This window comes from Sinohyriopsis cumingii, chromosome 9, assembly GCF_028554795.1.
Source record: "Sinohyriopsis cumingii isolate HCF-2022 chromosome 9, ASM2855479v2, whole genome shotgun sequence".
Lineage (NCBI taxonomy): Eukaryota > Metazoa > Mollusca > Bivalvia > Unionida > Unionidae > Sinohyriopsis > Sinohyriopsis cumingii.
The window spans coordinates 43563579-43583837 of NC_142969.1; the positions used below are offsets into that span (position 1 = coordinate 43563579).

General features: G+C 36.2%; 1 protein-coding gene across 2 annotated transcripts in view; it reads right to left on the minus strand.

Moving 5' to 3' along the window:
* Positions 1 to 562: 562 nt before the first annotated feature.
* Positions 563 to 20259, minus strand: part of LOC149791647 (lymphocyte antigen 75-like) — a 195995-nt gene continuing 176298 nt past the window's right edge. The window contains exons 54-57 of one of the 2 annotated variants that reach the window (XM_089970198.1): positions 14754 to 15053; positions 13873 to 14037; positions 9225 to 9374; positions 563 to 1778 (exon numbers count right to left, since the gene is read on the minus strand). In XM_089970198.1, the coding sequence (XP_089826324.1) occupies positions 1555 to 1778; positions 9225 to 9374; positions 13873 to 14037; positions 14754 to 15053 (839 nt within the window). In that variant the 3' untranslated portion in view covers positions 563 to 1554. Of the gene's footprint in view, positions 1779 to 9224; positions 9375 to 13872; positions 14041 to 14753; positions 15054 to 20259 lie in introns of both variants that reach the window. The other variant, XM_089970197.1, reaches the window with a different exon arrangement.

Here is a 20259-nt window from a genome sequence, read left to right on the forward strand (position 1 = left end):
AAAAATGGTACTAACAGCTGCCTCGCTTGGCGCTCAGCATTAAGATGTTAGTGTTGGGACTGGTCAGCCTGGTTTCAGGATAATGTGACTGGGTGGGACATGATGCTACATGTTTGCGGCATGATGCCCCAGATCTAGACATCACAATAAACTGCCACAATGCAGACATCGTAGCGATACGGCTAATTTGTTTTTAAAAATCTGCTCTAAAATACAAATCGCACACACACACACACACACACACACACACACACACACACACACACATTAGTGATTAGAGCCTCAATATTGAGACTATTGTCGTAATGGTCGACTTATCAACCAAATGCCACCCACTTCAAAAAAAATATACGCTTTTATAAGCAGAGTTCAACTGCAAATTGCACAGATCAAGATGTCCAGTCTTATAATGCTCCGGCAGATCTAGGTCTAAAATGTCTGTTAGGAGTAATAAGATAAAATAGCTTAGAACCTGATCTGCAGCGTAATATCCAATGATATATACTTGTTTGTGTTGTTTGCAATTTGGATTGGACTTATAAGCGAGTAGAAACGACACATGTACTTTTCAGAATATATTTAAATGCATACTTAATATTTAAAAATAAAAGATCCAACAGTGAGTGATCAGACGATTCCATAATATCATGAACATATAAATCAAATACGTGATCTTGTACCATAACAAAACATGATCTACAATATTCTTCGGTCCTTCTGATCATGTGTACATGTACCTAAATATAGGTCTGATTTTAATTTACCATTACCTTTTTATGATTCATGTTATGTTACAGAAGTGTACTAAACAGTGAATAATTTTTATATAACAAAAACATTTTCAGGGTGATTTAATATTAATTACTTCTCATGTGATAAAGTCTCAAACTGCTCCATCAACTACTCCATTCAATTCCTCGAGTGTCCAGTTTGCATGAAATGTACACATTTTATTTTGTACATGACTCTTGTTAGAGGCACCGAAAATGTTAAGAGTGAAACAAATGCTCCACACTAATACAAACAGTGACATATTAAAGAAACAACAAAAAACGACCCCACCAACAACAAAAGGTGATGGTGAATGATTAGGCTACTGTTGGGATCAATGGGAAAACTAATAAGTAGTCATGAGGCTATTTCTATTATCAAAACTAAGGACAGAAAAGGGATGACGGTAGCAGTTTCCGTTTCTCTTCAGGTATGTGGGTTCATAAATGGGTCTTAAATGCTGGGCTCCTTTTGTTTCAAATTAACTATTTAAAAAGAACTACGTTATCAAATATGTGTAATGCATATGAAGATACATAACATTAGTGGCATTATTCCGTCAAAATTCCAAATTGGTGTTGAAGTGGAAAAATAATGCTGACAGCGTCAAACTAAAGTTTAATTAAATTCCTTCTGGTGGCTTCATCCACGCAGTTCCTGATGAAAGTTTCCTGGATCAGATTCCATATATTACATCTCTTTTAAGATTTGTACGTCACTGATCATATACTACCCTGGCACATTAGTCGCCACTGATCTGCTCCCACACTGGCACTGTCCTCGTCACTGATCATATCCTACTCTGGCACTATCCGTTTCTACCGATATATCATCCTTGTCCTTTTCGTACAGAGCATTTGCAAACCCTCCTTTGCGGAATACGTAAAATGCTCTACCCCGACCCTGTGTGTAGACATATATACATACACTTAATACGACAAGTGTCCCAAGAATTCCAATAACGATACCAACTATCTGCCCTGGTCCCAAGGTCAATCCAGAGTGCTCTGAAATTACAATTAAAAAAGACCTGAATTTGTAAACAGAGCAATAACAATTATGGCATACATATTACTGTTGCTGTAAGATACACATAATACTATTTTCCATGGCAAGCAAACTATCCTTATAAAATCAGAAAATGTTATTTCAAAGTTCTTATATATATATATATATATATATATATATATATATATATATATATATATATATATATATATATATATATATATATATATATATATATATATATACACACACACACACACACCAACAGAAGGGGCGAACCCACCTCAAGAAATCAGAGCAAAGAAGTCTGTACGGGCTACATTAATGGAGGAAGGTTTCATTTTGAAAATAAAGCTTTCAAGAAGGAAGGCTCGTTAAAAGGGCCGGGCAAAAAAGTCTATACGGGTTACCTCAACGGTGTGGTCGCACTCGCTGCTGCCATGCAGATTTTTTTTATCAAGATCTATACGATATCGTGATCGGGGGTCATGTAAGTTTATTGTTATAAATCCATGCAGGGTTGACTCAGCCTGATTAAATAAATGTCTAAACTTAATTATATCCATATCACCGCTACACCAAGTCTGGTGAATATTTCTCAACGTATACGTATCAACTGCGTTAAATGCAACAAAAATATTACAGTTGTCTCTGATCACTTTAGGTATTTGCGTATACCGCTGAGTAACATAAATCACGTCTGCGTTTTTATGCCTGCCTCGAGAAAATATCCGAGCTGGATATGACTGTTTGTCTAACATTACATCGTCATATACAACTAAATTGTTAATAAATCCATCAAGGTCATCTACGGATGGCACTTCATTAATATCAGTAATAAATTCAATAACGTCTTCGTTTAACAACTTGCATTTTCATTAAAATCCTTAAGTACTTCGTAACATCTCTGATCATCAACTGACGGAGTAACTAAATACAGTTTATCCCATTTGATTCACCTCATTATTAAATTAAGCAACAGTTGTGTTTTGCAAGACCCGGATAGTCCAATTATAATCATTCAGACAGAATTTGATGCTTGACCGGTTCTTGCTTTCGTGTCGCTGAAAAACCAATTACATCCATGATGTAGAAATATAATAAATAATAAGGAGTTATATTGTGTGAAATGCATGGCGCGTACCCCACAAGTGGACTAACAACTATAACTACGAAAATTAAACGACAATCACTTACGAGTAAGTGTGAACGATGTGGTAAAAAAAAATAAAGTTTATTTCGACTGACAAACCAACGGGGAAGACTGAAAAAAAGGAGATGATATTGCCGTGCAATTAACTAAGTTACCAGGAACACCATGGGGAAAATACCCAGGAGAACACCTTCCAGGATATAATTACTGCGATCCTGGTATCAGACTTGATATCAGACTCGATAAACAAGGTCAGCCAAGGCCTGGTGATTATCCAGTAAACGCTATTGATAAAGCGTGTCACGTTCATGATGTAGCTTATAAAAGTAAAGATCTTCAGCAGCGATTATCGCAGATTGAAAATTAATTCATGCCATAAATTCCATAAAAATTAAATCTTTCAAAGAATCATTATCTAATTGGTTAGTAAGATCTGCAATGAAAGGTAAACTAGCATTAGGAGCCGGTAATTAATCAACCGATTATTATTATTATAATGGAATCGATTTATTATAGTCAAAAAGGATATTAGAAGGATAGTGCAGCGATTAGTAAACTCGCCGACGCAACAAATGTTACACGTGTTGCTGCTGAAAAATGGTTAGCACGACAGGCAATATGGCAAATTATCTACCACCACCTAAAATTATTCAGCATGCACATTTTGATGTCAGCGTTCCAAATGAAGTTCATTAGGCGGATATTTTGTTTTTACCACACGATACTATTAAAATTGGAAAACTTTGTGTAACATACAAATACGCTTTAACCGTCGTTGACGTTGCAAGTAGGTATAAATAAGCAGAGCCGCTGTTAACTAAAACAGCAACTGAAGTAGCTTCAGCGTTTGAACGAATTTATCAACGTGGTGGTCTACGATGGCCACAGCTATTACAGGTTGCTCCTGGCAATTAATTTCAGGGTGTAGTATCATCGTTGATGAAGCAACATAACGTTGAAATACGACGAGGACACGTCGCAATTCATCGCGATCAGGCAATTGTTGAACGATTTAATCGAACACTTGCTGAGCGGTTATTTGGACATCAGTATGCGAAGTAAATAATTCAAGATACGGGATCTTGCGAATGGGTTGCGAGATTACCAAGTGTAATAGCTGCATTGAATAATGAAATTACTCCAACAACTTCTATGAAACCCATTAATGCAATTACAAAAAGAAACATATACCCGTACAACGACGTGATTTTTCAAAACAACCAGTATTGGGTAATGTTACTGTAAGATATTTATATGAACCCGGTGAACTTGAAGGTAGAAAAAAAATGAGCGACTGATCCTATCTGGAGTATTACAACGCATACAATTTCCAGCGTGGTAAGATCCACGGGTAGACCTGCAATCTACATATTAGATTTAACTGCTTCTCAACGCGGATTTGTGTGCGAGCAATTACAAGTAATTCCTGAAGACACACAATTACCACCGCGATCAATTTTGTAAGCTAGCGCCATTACGTCGATTACACTCAAGACAGGTCAGCATCACATTTTCGCGCGTATGACCAAGACTACTATCTTTTCTGTCCACGGTAAATTGTCTTGGATCATTATTTGAATATTTCAACAGCATTACTGTATTACAACTTACACAATGATTATTCTGCTGTTGTCTCAGCGCTATGACAAATTCAATATTGAGATCAGAGTCTCTTTTTTGTTATCACATTGTTTATAACCAGCTAATTTTTTCTTACTATATCACTATCAATAACATCATTGCTGGTTTCTGTAGTGTCTATGATAAATCTCCGCAGATGAGATATTCTTCTGACTCGAGACACTGCGAGATAAACTAAGCTTGCCCACTCGACACGATCATCGACGATCCAAACAACTGTATCAGAGATGGTTAGCCTCTGAGATGAATGAATTGTCATTGTCTATCCCAGTGTCCATGGAGTCTTATCCGCGCTCAGCTCATCCTCAACAACACTAGCATCAACTACGACAACATCATTTAATACGAGATTCTGTTTTCCCGTTGAACCGGGAATTTCAACTTCGATATTCTGTCGTCGTGTATCAACTGGTCTATAACATTAAGGTACACGTATATATGAACATTTTTCTTTATGCAACGGAAATAACCGCTGTTGAAGTGTATCACGAACGATCATTCTACTTGCCACTGTCAAATCATTTGGTCTCCACACTTGCAGAAAATCGTTCAAAGAAGTTTCTGAAATTAATTTACGTATTATTTCACACTGAATTTTATTCGGTTGTAGTCTGATTAATTTCTTAAACTCCCTTAATTCTGGATCAAGAGATCTATGATCATCAGTTACTTCTTCATAATAATGTACAAAATTCTTAAGCCATTCGTGTGGAGATAACCCAACAAATGGCGGTGGTTGACCATGATCGCCGCACATGATCACAACTGTATTTTTTAATAACAGCCAATCGAGAAACATTTTTAATATATCTTTAGATACTGTGGATACTTCATCTCAAATGATGATCCTTGGAATGTATTTCTCGCCCATTCGGTCAGGAGTCCATGTGTCACCCTTCCATCGGAAGAAACTATGATAAGTACATGATCGCACTCCTCGTTGTTTCATTTCTTTCGCGAGTCTGTGTGCAGATGTTAAAACAACCATATCATCTGAACTCTGCCGAAATAATTCAATAACTCGCGTTGTTTTTCCAGAACATCCCGGTCCGTGTAGATAAAAAGTCTTGTGTCTGAATACTGGATCATGTACGGATACCGCAGACGATGATTCTGATATCTGATTATTTTTATAATAAATATCTTTAACCGCAACATCTGCGGATTCAGAATAATTATATAACATTTCTTGTTTTATTCTCCATTCACCCCACGATGCATCATAAGCGGTAAATTGAGTCAGTAATTCTGAATATTTTCTTTCAATATAAAACGAATCCGTTGCAACTCTGACTGCATTGGTAGGTAATCTGTTTATCATAGATAATAAATTTATCGAAACATAAGCAATCACTGAGGATCTTAAATGAGTAAACTGATGAGACTCGCCATCAATATAACCAACAATTGTACCTAATCGTGTTCCGTTAGACAAGTAAGCGTTTTCTCGACTTACAAATGTATTTCTCTTCGTTGCATCAGCAATTATAAAATCGAGTTCAACATCGTCTATGATCAATCGTGCATAATGTCGTTTATGATCATATGCTCCACCTTGAGTAAATTTACCAATTATTCTTCTACCAAGATCTTTTGCGATTTTATTTTCATCAGGCGGAGGTAACCAAACTTCTTTCTGAGGACGGTATGATATAATTATCTCACTTACAATCAAGGATATTAGTATTTTACAAACAACCATATATCGTAACAGTACTATTGGTGTCCAATTTTTTTCTGAAAAGTGCCTACCAAACCAAACATAACAGATCGGATGAAGACCTTCAGCAAACTCGAATGACTCAATAGTGTCGAATCCAGTTAGATCAAAATCGGGTAGGGTTCCGTTTATTGATAGTCTATTCATCTCGTGTGTGGGGTGTCCAAATCTTTTAAAATATCCAGAACACTCTCTGTAACCAAGAAAACTCCCCGGATAACGCGCGACCATATCAACCGAGATAACATCGTTGTGGTCATACTTGGTATTCCACAATCCGCCATGACCGTATTCACAGCAACTTAATTTCACATCGTCAAGAAATTCAAATCGTATTGACTTCCACGAATCTTTTTCTCTTGCAAAGTGAGCTGCAACGGATGGAACTGTAAAATAATTATTCAACAATTGTTCAGTATTTTCTGTTGAAAATTTCTACGCAAGATTTTTCATTTCTTCGTAGAGAGATTCTTTACGATATATTTCGCTGTTAGGCCGTACAAATTGATCACATTTTCATCTGCTGAACTCTTAAATAGCCATCCTGATACAGGATTGTTTTTGTTTATTTCGTGAATAAAATCAACCCAGTTTCCCCCACAGACTTGAGGGTAAAACCGTACGGTTCTATCTCGTGAAAATATTGTCACTGCGCTAGTCCACGCGTGCGCATTTTGATCAACAATATTTACTGGAGCTCCACCTTTTTATAATGTTTCGAATCGTGAAAAATCTCTCCTGTTATCGTTATATATAGAATGACTCAAACAAAGAACCAATACAAGTGGTTGATGATAGGGTCTGCAACTCACTGTAACAAATCTTGTGTAAATGAATTCTACGAACAACATTTGCAAAGCGTGCGTAGAGGAAGTTTTGGTCCAAAACCGTGCTTACGGTTTGGTGTTGGAGTTAGAAGAAAAACGCAGATGTGTGTGCGTTGTGGTGGTAAAAATATAGATAACTAAAACGATATTATAATAAATAAATAACAACCCTGACGTTGTCAAAGACTCTGCCCTTGATAAAAAGAAACCTTGAAGATTATATAGCTAGATTTGTAAAGACAAATTATAATTTAGACAAATAATATTAAATATAAATGGAGCAAAAATAATTTGGCAGACATGCTATCCTCAAGAATTATGAAGGATCTCGTAATGGTGTAATCAGACACTGTCAGCGGAAAAAACTAGTTGATGCTGTTGATAATACTGGTTATCTTAGATTCAACGTTGGGAGGAAGAGGTATTTCTGTCATAGGTTTATATACAAGACTTTTCACGGGGTGATCAAAAATGGTCTTTGATCGATCGTATTGACGGATACAATCGCAATAACTCTTTGAATAACCTGCAAGCTATCACACAGAGCGAGAATTCTGCACGTGAGGATTCTGGGAGATGTAAAACAGTTGCAAGGAAGGCAGTTAAATATGTAAATAATGTTACCGGCAAAGAAATAATATTTCAGTCAATGTATGCAGCTGGCAAGTATATCGGTATTAACTCGCACGTGGTTCAATATGTAGCAGATAAATAACCAAATCAAAGTTATCACAGAAGAATGAACAATGAATTTCATTTTGTTATGTTCAATAGTGTTAGATACGGACAAGATCCTTGATAAAATCAACGGAGAGAACTCTGCGGCGGATATGTAACGTGGTTGATAGAGTTATCGTTGTCTGCTTGACTCTGTTCTTGATTTTATCCAGGAGATAGATTTCAGAATACTTGTAAACAAATATTTGTTTGTGGTTAATTCTCTCTTCTGGGGTTTCTCTCCGGGACAGGTATTCCTAAAAGTCACAGCTATAGTTGGAAAAACGAAGGATTTGGCAAAACACCTATTACTGTAATGTTAATTTGACAAGGCGATATTGAACGCGGAAGTAAATGACTACGGTCTTAAGAGAGCGGTCTATGGCGATAATCTAATCTGTGTTACAACAATGGCATTATATTTCAAGGAAGTACAAACATTAGTATCTACTTGAAGTGCTGACAGTTGTCTCCGTTGTTTTATAACATTTCCGTCCTTAATTTTATGAAGGATTTTATCAAGGACTGTCAGTGAAGGTAGATGTAATCATTTATATTTTCTGCGGTTATATTTAAGAAAACATAAAAATACAAACATCAAACAAGTCACGCCCATCGCGTAAGCTATTTTCGAAGTTTCAAGTATTGGTTACCTGATATATTATACGACCCGTTCTAGAATTGGGGGTCCTCCCTATATGCTCGATCTTCAATATACAAACACACCCTCCTACCATGTCACCACGTGGCGGATCCTCTTTTGCACACTCCCGGTGTTGATTACGGGGGAGAGTGTGCAAAAATCTATTGAACGTAGAGAATGGCTCCCGTGTATGTTGTGCTGTCCTTAAAATTAAGTTAGATAAGATTTGTGTATTGTCCCGTACTTAGAATTAAGGTTTACTGTCAATATGCTACTATATGTACTGTGCCGTCCTTACTGTAAATATATCTTCCTGAACTTGCTGGAATGTCATATGGCAATCTAGGGATTTAGGATTTACTGAGGTGGGTTCGCCCATTCTGCTACACACACACACACACACACACACACACACATATGTATGTATGTATGTATATATATATATATATATATATATATATATATATATATATATATATATATATATATATATATATATATATATATATATATATATATATATATATATATATATATATATATATATATATATAAAGGTGTCAGATATGCATGTTTCTAGTGGCAATGTTCAAGTTCTCGTAAATTCTCTTAATGTGCTGTATTCTCTTTTCTGCTTAGGACCGACAAAAATAAGCCAACATGAAGAGCGAGTTCATGTTCCATTTATATACACTGCAATACCCACCTAGTTAATTGTGATACTTCCGTCATTACTCTACTCACCTGTATGTGAGTCACCAAGCGGATGATTGAGTGGAGGAACCTTAATCGGAAAAGTTGTTACGGACGATCCAGACGGAACATCGACCTGCGTCACAACCGATGGTTTCCCACTTATAGGCGTTGAAGATGTATTCATTTCGACCAAAGCATCTAAAACATTAAACAATTCTTTTTTGATAGCTTATCTTAAACGTTTCATTACAAATGTTAGAATCAGGAAAAGAAAAGAAAAAAAGAAAAGAAAAGAAAAAAACAACCCATAACCCACCAACAAACAAACAAAGGCAAAAACCAAATAAACTCGATCAACCGTTATTGGATTAATTTTTGTTTTTGATAACTTAATATACTTGAACATAACATTTTCACTTTAAACCATATGTTCATTTTGACTATACCAGTCTATACAGAACACAAAATGTATGAAATTGGCAACGTTCGAATTGTCTATTTTGAGAAATCTGCGAGCACACATGCTCATTAATCACGAACATACTGGTCGGAAAGGTCTTGATTGACATCAATGTCCATATGTTTACATATACATTAGAGAATAGCTAATTATATATCTTACCAAATTTGGTGCTCTTTATACAGTAAAATACGGTTACCTCACTATTCAAAAAGATGACGGATTCACCAGAGCAAAGTGTTAATGAATCTACAACTTTGACTGGCTACATTATTCCATGGTCTCAGCGCCATCATGGAACTTTGGTAACTGACTAGTGGTTAGCGTGCGGAGCTCGTAACCAGAGTCATGCGGGTTCGAATTCTGTATTGCACCGATTTTGTAGTGTCTCGCGGAAAGGCACTTCCCATCATTTCAATCGCTTTGGGACAATATAACCTTTCATATTTTGATATTCCGCTGAACACTATTTAATTAATATAACGACATCTAGCGACCAGGGAGACATAAAAACAATGAATGCGGTAATTGATGACATGATTCCAATCATTTAATGAATTATTCATGAACTCGATACAACAAAGATTTAAATATAATTAGGCGATGCATGTCGAGAAGCAGAGGTCCCCATTTCCGTCTGTTCTAGAATCGTTGTGAGCATCTTTCTTTCAGTTCAGACGTTACATACCGTCTTCTACATCAGAGACATCAGCCATTTTGATCATTTATCTCATCCAACCAAATTATATTGCTTTTAATGATAACAAGGCTTTATACAGATGGTACTGATTTCGCATGCGTCACTCCGATGATAGATACACATAATCCTTAAGGTTTCTTGACTTTTTTGTATTGTACAATAATAATATTGATTTGAACGTTATTGGTGTTTCTTTGTTTTAATTAATACAGCTGGTACATCGTATAATTTCTACTAAAATACTTTCAACCAGAATATAGCATAACAAGACATAAATAACATAATATGGTTCGCATAATCCGGACTTAAGTTTAACCATGTATTCTAAAACTGTAAAGCGTTTGGGTTTTCTAAAATAAAAAAAATCATTTACTATTATTTAAATATTTTCAAATCACGAAATATTTTATTTTTAGTTGCACACTTAAGAAATCGCGATGAATATCCGTAGCTGATTATCGTCATGTACAAAAATAAATCCATTGCTTACTTGGCTGGTAAATATTTTTAATCCCAAAAAATCGACTACTTGTTTCTGACATCTAATGTTTTTTTCAGTTGTTTCTGGTAATGTCATACAATATGGCGTATTTGCATCTTTGTGAAAGCCCGATTTGCCCCAGGTTAGGAAACTTTCTACGATAAACTGACCGCGGCCATTAAGGAAGAATCGTTTAATTTTTTTCTCCATTTTTAGTAAAAATGAATCTATTGAAGAGAGGATTAGCATAAATTTGCGTAAATTATCAGATTACTTTTTATCCAACTTTGTCCAAAATCTTCTGAGCTGTGTTTGAGATGGAGTCGTTTTTAGGTTTTGTTTCTGTTTTTAGTAACACGTTCTTTCGATAAGTGATAAACTTTATTCAAAATTAGAAGGACCTTAATCAAATTTTAATCAGCTCTGCTGTTATGCCATAAGCCTTTATCACATACTTGTTATGTCATTAGCTGTTATTACACGCTGTTTGTTAAACCGTAAGCCGTTATAACGTGTTATTGGCTATGTCATAAGCCATTATTACACGTTATTTGTTATGGTTGTTTAAAGCTTTTATAACTTTTACTGACAAGATCCATATTTGATAGTAGATCGATACTGTGTGCATAAAATTGAAAGGTATTTATGTGAGCATATTGTCAGTAACATTTGGGTGAACTTCTTTCAGCAGTTTTAAAAAAGAAGGCTTTTACGTGTGTTCCTTTTACTTTTAGTGGTTTGGCCCTATTTCATTGCCTTCCACAATGTTTTGTACAAAACAGAAAGATCATAATACCAGAATGATCTCTGTTCTCTTTACACAAATTCCCTTTAGCGGTTTTGGACAAGTTGTTTGAAACTTGTTCTATATTTAACATCGATGTCCATATTTGAAGACATATTTATATAATTTGTACAAACCTGAAATTATTCATACCAGGATGCTTTAAATCATTTTATGTCAAATTACAAATCATTTAGTATTTTACGGTAGCCATTGTAAAAATAATTATCGTACAGAAATAAATTCAGATTAATGTTATGTAGAGAAATATATTTTTCCAAACTACAGTAATTTGTTGTTGCTATTTTATCTTCACCTTTTGAAAATTTATCTTTTACTCGCACCATATACCTAGCATTGTGTTGACGTGCGTTTAAACTATACAAACATTATGGGTTTTAAATACATACTACAATAAAAAGAACATTCTTTTTCCGTGATATTAAATTAGAGGTACACTACAGAGATTCAAAGGAGAGATTTGTTTCCTTAAATAGTTGTCTTTAAATGTATTTCCTTATCACCGTCCTCCCCGCCCTGATGCCAGGTGTTACTGTGTGAAGCTGAAATGCTTTATGTAACACTGGAATGATACCCATTATCACCAGCATGGTTCATGCAGAATATTTACCTTGGTTAGCCACAACAGACGAGACCTCACATGAAAAGAAACCAGCACGCAGTCCAATGATCAAACCCCCATAATCTTTCACGTTTGTAATACTTTTTAATCTAACTATGGTGACCTATCCAAACATACAATGCATTGTCCTTAATATTTACTAAAGTTTTCTTTTTACTAAATATTTCCTCTTCCTCTCACATACTGTCTTGTAAACGTCTTCTAAGTAGGCTAGGAGATGTATACAATATATTATCGAACGCAAAATGTGAAATATAGGCCATGATGGGCTTTGTATAAATGTTACAAGGCACACAGGTGTCCAGTTCAGTGAAGCGTGAAATATGGATCACATTGACTTATATGTGTGGTGAGGGTATATGAAAGAAGATACATATCACGAATTATCAGGATTCTAGATATAACAATGTGCGCAGTGTTCAGAACTCATGTTGGTCATGAGCTAAACATGCAAAGTTAACTTCTCCAGTAAGCTGTGAAATATCGATCGCAACGGATTCCCTTTTGTCGTTAGTTTATTCTATGATGTATATTTATATGATCGTCCTGTTTCATATTTGTAGCATGAACAGAGCTTAAGAAATCAATTTAAAATACAAAATTCAATAAAAGTCATTGAAGTTTTAAATATGGGTCACATTAACCTGCTTTTGTGATGATGGTGTATGACTCATTAATAGACACTACCACCACGTTTCGTATTTATAAATATAACTGTGTAAACAGAGAGCAAAAAAGGCATTTAGGTCACGATTTTAGGCATAACGCACATACACATACTGCAAAAAATCCTACTTGGTCATGGGCTAAATGCGCGACTTAAAGGAAGTGGAAAAGTGTGAAATGTAGATCACAGTGACCTTCTGTTGTAAGGTTCTGGTAGTAACAGGTACATACGCTTATCTTTTTAATGGTTCTATTATAAATAGAGCTGGCAAAACAAAGCTAAAGTACAAACTTTAAGAAAAGCCAGTGAAACGTGAAATACTGTCAAACGAGAACTTCTTGTGTGAAAAATGTGTAAAACTCATCAGCATCATCCCCTCACCAAACAGTAGGATTCCGCGTGTCAAACAATGTATAGAGTATGTCAAAATCATGACCAAAACTAAATATTCAACCAGGAATGTACGACAAATGTTCTGAATATACAAAATTTGCCCATCTCCAAGCAGAAGGTGCTCTGAAACCTGCTTGAAACCGCTGCCTAGGTTGTACATATGTGTGTACATTTATATGTGCAGACTCTGAGGCCAATTCCATAGTTCTACTCTACTTCGTAGAGGTGAGTTAGAAATAATACCAGTAATAAGATATGTTCGATCATGCTTGGGAAAACTTCGCTGAAGAAGGAGTGTCTTCATATAAGTCAATAATGTCAAGACAAATGGTTACAATATAAAAGCGGCACAATGTTAGATAATCAAAATATTCCAAAAGACATGCAATAATGTAGTTATCAATAGATGGAGGAAAGGAAAAATGAAGTACTGCATTGAATCAGCTAGAACTCGAGAAATTTCTGTTAAATTATTTTCATGACTTAGATAAATTAAAACGAAGAATGACCGACAAAATTCAAAGTCATTATACATATATACATACATTCCCATGATATCTATGTTTACCTGGGTCACCCTTGCAGACGAATCCCTTCTTGACAGAGCAATCGTCATCGTACCAGGCTCCGGTAAGGGCAGATAACTCAGCGCACGCCGTTGTCTCGCTGTTCGGTTCTCCGTCATCCCAGTTGAAGAAGTTAAGCGGAGTCATATCTATCCAGAAGAACCGCCCTGTTGAATCATGCATATTATTATTGTACTGACCAGTTCAGTTATTTAATCAGAATCGTACTCATATTCATTCTCATTTGTAGAAAAAGGACACTACAACTGTAAAGATCGTAAAACCTTTTACATAAATGTAACGTACCACATCGTAAACAACGACTCAACAATCGAGAAGTTACCATTTTTTTCTATTATATTTTTCACCTTTTGAGGGGAACATATCTCAACCGGAGCGTCAACAAATTAATAAATACAAAACAAATTGTGTTCAGATGTTTTTTTGTTTGTTCTAAGACAATTAGGTAAAAGTCTTTCCACTTCTTCCAACAGAACATGATTCTTTTACAGAAAATTTTAATAAGGTTTTGGATCAGTTTATTTGAATGGTACATTTGAAATAGCAATTCAAAATTTTGATATTTTCCTCCGTTTAAGGAAAAAGACGTCGATATTCTGGTCGTTAATAAAATTAACTATTTCTGTGCGCTTTTCCGGTGGTCGTACTGATTGGGCATTGGATAATGCAATACACAGCGGTATCTCTTGCATAATTGACACAAACGTTGACGATTTAATATGGATTTGAATAAAGTTATAAATCTAAGTTGATATGCATCATAAGAAAAGCCTAGTGAAATAAAACATAGGAGTTCTGACAGAGGACAGGATCATGTCATAACGTTTTAAACGTGTTGTTTTCCTGACAATGAGATACATACTTTCACCGAAAAACTGAACAGTGAGTGGATGCTCAACTAGTCCAATCCAAACGCTTTTTACATGATAGTCAGGAGAGCGACTTAGGATCTGGTTCTTGACGAACTCCGATTCCTGATGGCTGTGTATACTGGCTAATATCATGCCGCTGTCTCTGCACATCTCGCTGGCAGTGGACCAGTCTACCTGCATATCAAACACAACTAGGTAACACTTCTCGCCAAAGACAGCCATTGAAGAATTTCTACAAATCGCCCAGTGAGTTGATGGTGTTGTTGACCTTGACGCGAAAGAGCTTTTTCCTATGACAGAAAATAACTGCAAAATGTTACTTAAGACTCAATTTTCCTTAGTTAAATTTTTTCCATAAAAGCAACCATACATTGATTGCCTTAAATATTTCCGAAAAGTTCTCTAACTTCAAATTAAAGTCCAAAGCAGTTAATGTAAATACTGATGAATCCAATAGCCAAAAGGTTGTTACTCGACAGTAATGAAATATGCTCTCATTACTTGTCCCCCCACAAACAAATAAAAATAACATAACAATAACAATAAAAATCAAAGCAAAGTACATATTCATTTAGAAAGAATTTGAATCGGTCTTCTTAAAAGCGTATTTGTTATTATATATTTGAACTGCTCGATCTACCCGGGTACATAGACAAATATCTCTTTAACTACGATACTTTTACAAAATGTTGCATGGCACCTTTGTATTGTCCTGCTGACCTAGCACCATCATTGACTAGTGAAAGAAACAGTGATAATCTTAGAAATAGGAATAAATCTGTTTGAATTAGTACTAGACAGGAAACAAGCAGTAGTTCTTTCTTTACATCGATCTATATATGCATGGAATACACTTCTGTTTAATAAAATGTGAATAATAATAATAATAATAATAATAATAATAATAATAACGAGGACTTTGTATAGCACCTAATCTTTAGAAGCTCTAAGCGCGTTACAACGTTAGACAACACCTATAAAAAAACCATATATAATGATATGATTGCAAAAACCAAACACAATGGAATTAGAAAACAAAAACATGCTGAAAATATTTAAGGTAGGAAACATTATTAGGTCTTTAAGTTTGTTGTTGCAATTCAAAATAAGTGAGTTTTAAGAGCACTCTTGAATGGGATCACTGTGTCTTTGTGTCTAAGTTCAGTGGGCAATTCATTCCACGTTGCTGGGCCCTGGTATGCAAAAGAACGTTGTCCATATTTCTTTGTTTTCATAGTGGGAATAATGAGTATACGATTGTCAGAAGAGGAGCGTAAGTATCTTGCTGGGGTATACACATGGGTGAGGTCGGATAGGAATGTTGCACTGGAATCCGTCAGTGAAACGTAGCACAGAGAACAAATTTTGTGATTGATTCCGGATCGAATGGATAACCAGTGTAGGGTACAGAGCAGCGGGGAGGTGTGTTCTGATCGTGGTACTCTAAGGATGATCCGAGAAGCTGTGTTTTGAACTTTTTGAAGTTTCTTGAGTAGATATTGAGATGAACCAGACCGAATTGAGTTACAATAGTCCAGTCTTGAAGGTACATGTACTAATGAACACACAAGTGTTTTAGTGGCATCAACTGAAAGATATTAGCGAATGGAGCTGATGCGTCTTAGCTCAAGATATGCAGCCTTATGTCACGAAATTGTGTACGAGTTATATCAATATGTATATGTTGTCAAAAATGTACTCGGGTTTCGTTGACGCGTACAGCGTCACCAGAGAGTGGTATATTTTTTCGGTTCTAGTTATTTCGAAATCTTGAGCGAAACTCAGACTCCTGCATGTGCAAATTGCCTGCAGCGGGAAACCTAATTACCTAGCTGCGCATCTCTGTCACAGCTAGTGTACGTATAGAGCGAATTTTCTAAAACCAAATCACATTACGCAGAGTCTTGTCAGGAAGCTTACCCCTTTACGGAAGCAAATCTCCAGCTGTAGAGGTAATGAAATTTTCTTTATTACTATTCGTTTATATGACAGAATTGTTTTCATACTCTACATGTTTGAGAACCTTAATTAATGTTTCAAAAAGACTTATATATGCAGTAGCTAACGAGCAGGAAACAATTTATTCTAAATTCTACAGAGTCAATACCTAGATTATACGCCGCCATATTATAAATACTTTAGTCTGGTTCGAGTTAGCTACTTGTTGTAACTGAACAGACAAATTGATATTTATTTATACGCTGCATGCATTGAACAATTAAGGTAATGGTTAACGAATTCATGTGCGCGCATGCGCAACATATATCAATGCAGAAGTACTTATCCGTGTCATATGTACTACACGGTTTAGTTGTTATAATTTTAACTGCCTTCTGCCATGCCTTGTATATGGTTTGATGTGGAGTCACCAGCTGTAGAGCTGCTTTATACATGCCTGCCATGCCTTGTACATCGTTTGATGTGGAGTCATAGAACTCTGTGGAGTTTCGTGTTACGCTGTGTTATGGTGACCTTGGATCGGAAGAGTGGACTAGTTTTCTCGATGCGAGGGACCAGGGCTTCGCGATCATCGGGTCTGTGATGTGAGGGCTCTCGAGGGATCCTTCAACAGACTGACAGGAGCGGACCATGCATGGGTGCTTCTCTGGCCATTGACTAGAGCGCTTGGAACTGGAGTTACATCTTGGTCGTCAAATGGGCGCCGCGATAGTTATATATAGTGTTCCATGTTATTTCCACTATTGCATTTCATAATTTCATTCATTCCAAATGCTAGATCGTTATGTGAACGATCGATAGGTTCATAATGTCATTCTTTCCTATTGTAATATCGTTATGTGAACGATCGAAAGGTTCGTAATTTTCATTCATTCCTATTGCTATATCGTTATGTGAACGATCGATGTGTTCATAATTTCATTCATTCTTTTTTCAATATCGGGTTACCATCGACAGGTTCATAATTTCATTCATTCCTATTTTTATATCAACGATCGATAGGTTCGTAATTTCATTCCTTCCTATTTCAATATCTGTTTACGACCAATACATTCATAATTTACCTGCATTTCAAAATCGTTATTTTAACGATACAGTACATTCAAAATCGTTATTCGAATGATACATTCAAATTTACATTCTTTTCAATACCGTTATATGAATGATACATTCAAATTGACCTGCATTTCAAAATCGTTATTTGAACGATACATTCAAGTTTGTTTATATTGGGGTGTAGATCAAATACTTTTATTTTTTTGATCGATGATAGGATTTAATTCACGTTTGTTTGAAATTCCATTTGTTAAATTCATGTTTGAGTTTTTTCTCGTTGAGTTAACTGTAGTTGATAGTTCCATGTTAGGAACTTTATAATTTTCCTTTTCTTTTTGTTTATAATGGTGTCAGATTTGTTAATATTTAAATTGCGTTTATAAATAAACATCTTGTAAACGCAGTTGCTTTTGGCGTCTTCTCTAATCCAGTCCAAACCCGGCTTCATCCTGTGACACCTTGCATATCTTCATGACATGTTGGTGCAATGTGAGAGTACTGTCCAGAGTAACATCTAGGTTTCGTACTGACTGTGTGAATTTCATGTTGGTGTTGCTGATATTTATTGTTTGAGTTAAAGAATGTGAATGAGAAAGCCTGTGTTGTGATCAGAATGACCTCAGTTTTATCATCATTCATCTGCAGCTTGTTACATGTCATCCATGATTTCACATCAGAAATGCACCTGTCAACACCTTGGATGGTAGCATCAACTTCAGTTGGGTGGCTAGATTTGTATATTTGGGTGTCATCAGCGTACAATTGGTGAGACACTGGATGATGATCTGACACTTGAGAGCAGCTGAGTGTATAGAATGAAGAAAACAGGTCCAAGAACAGACCCCTGTGTAACACCACAACATATATTAACTGGGCTGGAGTGTACTCCATTTGCAGACACGATTTGTGTCCTGTTGACCAAGTAAGACTTGAACCACAGTAAGGCTGTATTGTGAATGCTAAATACATGCTGGAGACAGTGAAGTAATATATCGTGGTCTATTGTGTCAAATGCTGCAGACAAATCAAGGAGGGTGAGGACTGTAATTTTGCCGCTATCCAAAGCAGATAGAATGCCATTAACTACTTTTAGAGGAGTAGTTTCAGTACTGTGGCAAGGGCGATATGCAGATTGTACATTGCTAAAAAGACTGTTTGAATTCAGATGAGATACAAGCTGGGATAGAACAACCTTTTCTAAGATTTTTGATATGAATGGGAGATTAGAAACTGGGCGGTAGTTCTTTAAATCGTTATGGTCTAGTGTTGGTTTCCTCAGCAGAGGCTTTACAATGGCAGTTTTGAAAAATAATGGGAATTCCCCTGATGAGAGAGGGGTATTAATAACATCAGTTAGTGAAGGCAATACTGGATCTAAGCACTCAGGCAGCAGTGATGTTGGAATTGGATCAAGTCGACATGACTTTGGTGCACTCTTTATCAGGATTGTTCGTACGAAATCCATAGAGACAGGTTCAAATGCTGCTAATCGTTGCGGCTCAAATTCTGTATCCCAACTGTATCGTGACGATGAGTGAATTGAAATTGTGTAGTCAAGCTTATCTCTAATGGTTTGTACTTTGTCACGGAAGACATTTTCAAACGTGTCCGGAAGGTCGACTGGAGACAAGGTAGTTGGAAGTGTTGTACATTTGTTCCTTGACACTAGCTTTTTAGTAATCTCGTTGTTCTGCTGTAGGAGGTAAGCAAGTTGTTAGGTTTGCTTGGATGTCATGCATTAGTTTGGTTCATTTATCATACGGAGGTTTCTGTTAGTAGCAGATAAAGATGGAGGGTTAGGGACTGATACGTCAAGATGGCATATAATGCAGAGGTGATCTGATGCAAGTTCATGGGATACCAGGGAGGACCGTAGAATGTTATCATCAGGTCTATGAAGTATCCAGTCTAAACTGTGACTATGTTTATGGGTGGTTTGGTAAACTGTTTCAGGTTGAAAACATTAATGGAAAGTCAAAGTGAAAGTTGAAATCTCGAAGAATACTCAGGTTGCCACCTATCGAATTCCCATACTACAGGTTATTCGGAAACTGCTCCAAAAAGTGAGATTCAGCCAGCTTGTTTTTCTACTAGGAGAAGGGCGGTATAGGCAGTAAAAATGGACTGATCTTTGCTCCAGTGTGAGTGTGGTTTGGACTAGTTCAAACGATGTGTTGTCAAAATTGAATGTTGTGGTGTAGTTAAGACGTTTGATCATTGAGTTCTTTGTGATGAAATTAAGTCCACCTCCGCGAGAATGGCGGGGGAACGACTTGATGGAGTAACCAGTGGGTGTTAGATCCGCACACTTGGGCTCAACGGCTGATGTTTTTAGCCATGTTTCTGTCAGGAAAAAGAAGTCAATATTCTGATCGTTGATAAAATGAACTATTTCTTTGCACTTTTCCGTTGGTCCTACTGATTGGACATTGAATAATGCACTACGCAGAGGTATCTCTTGGATAGTTGACACAAAGGTTG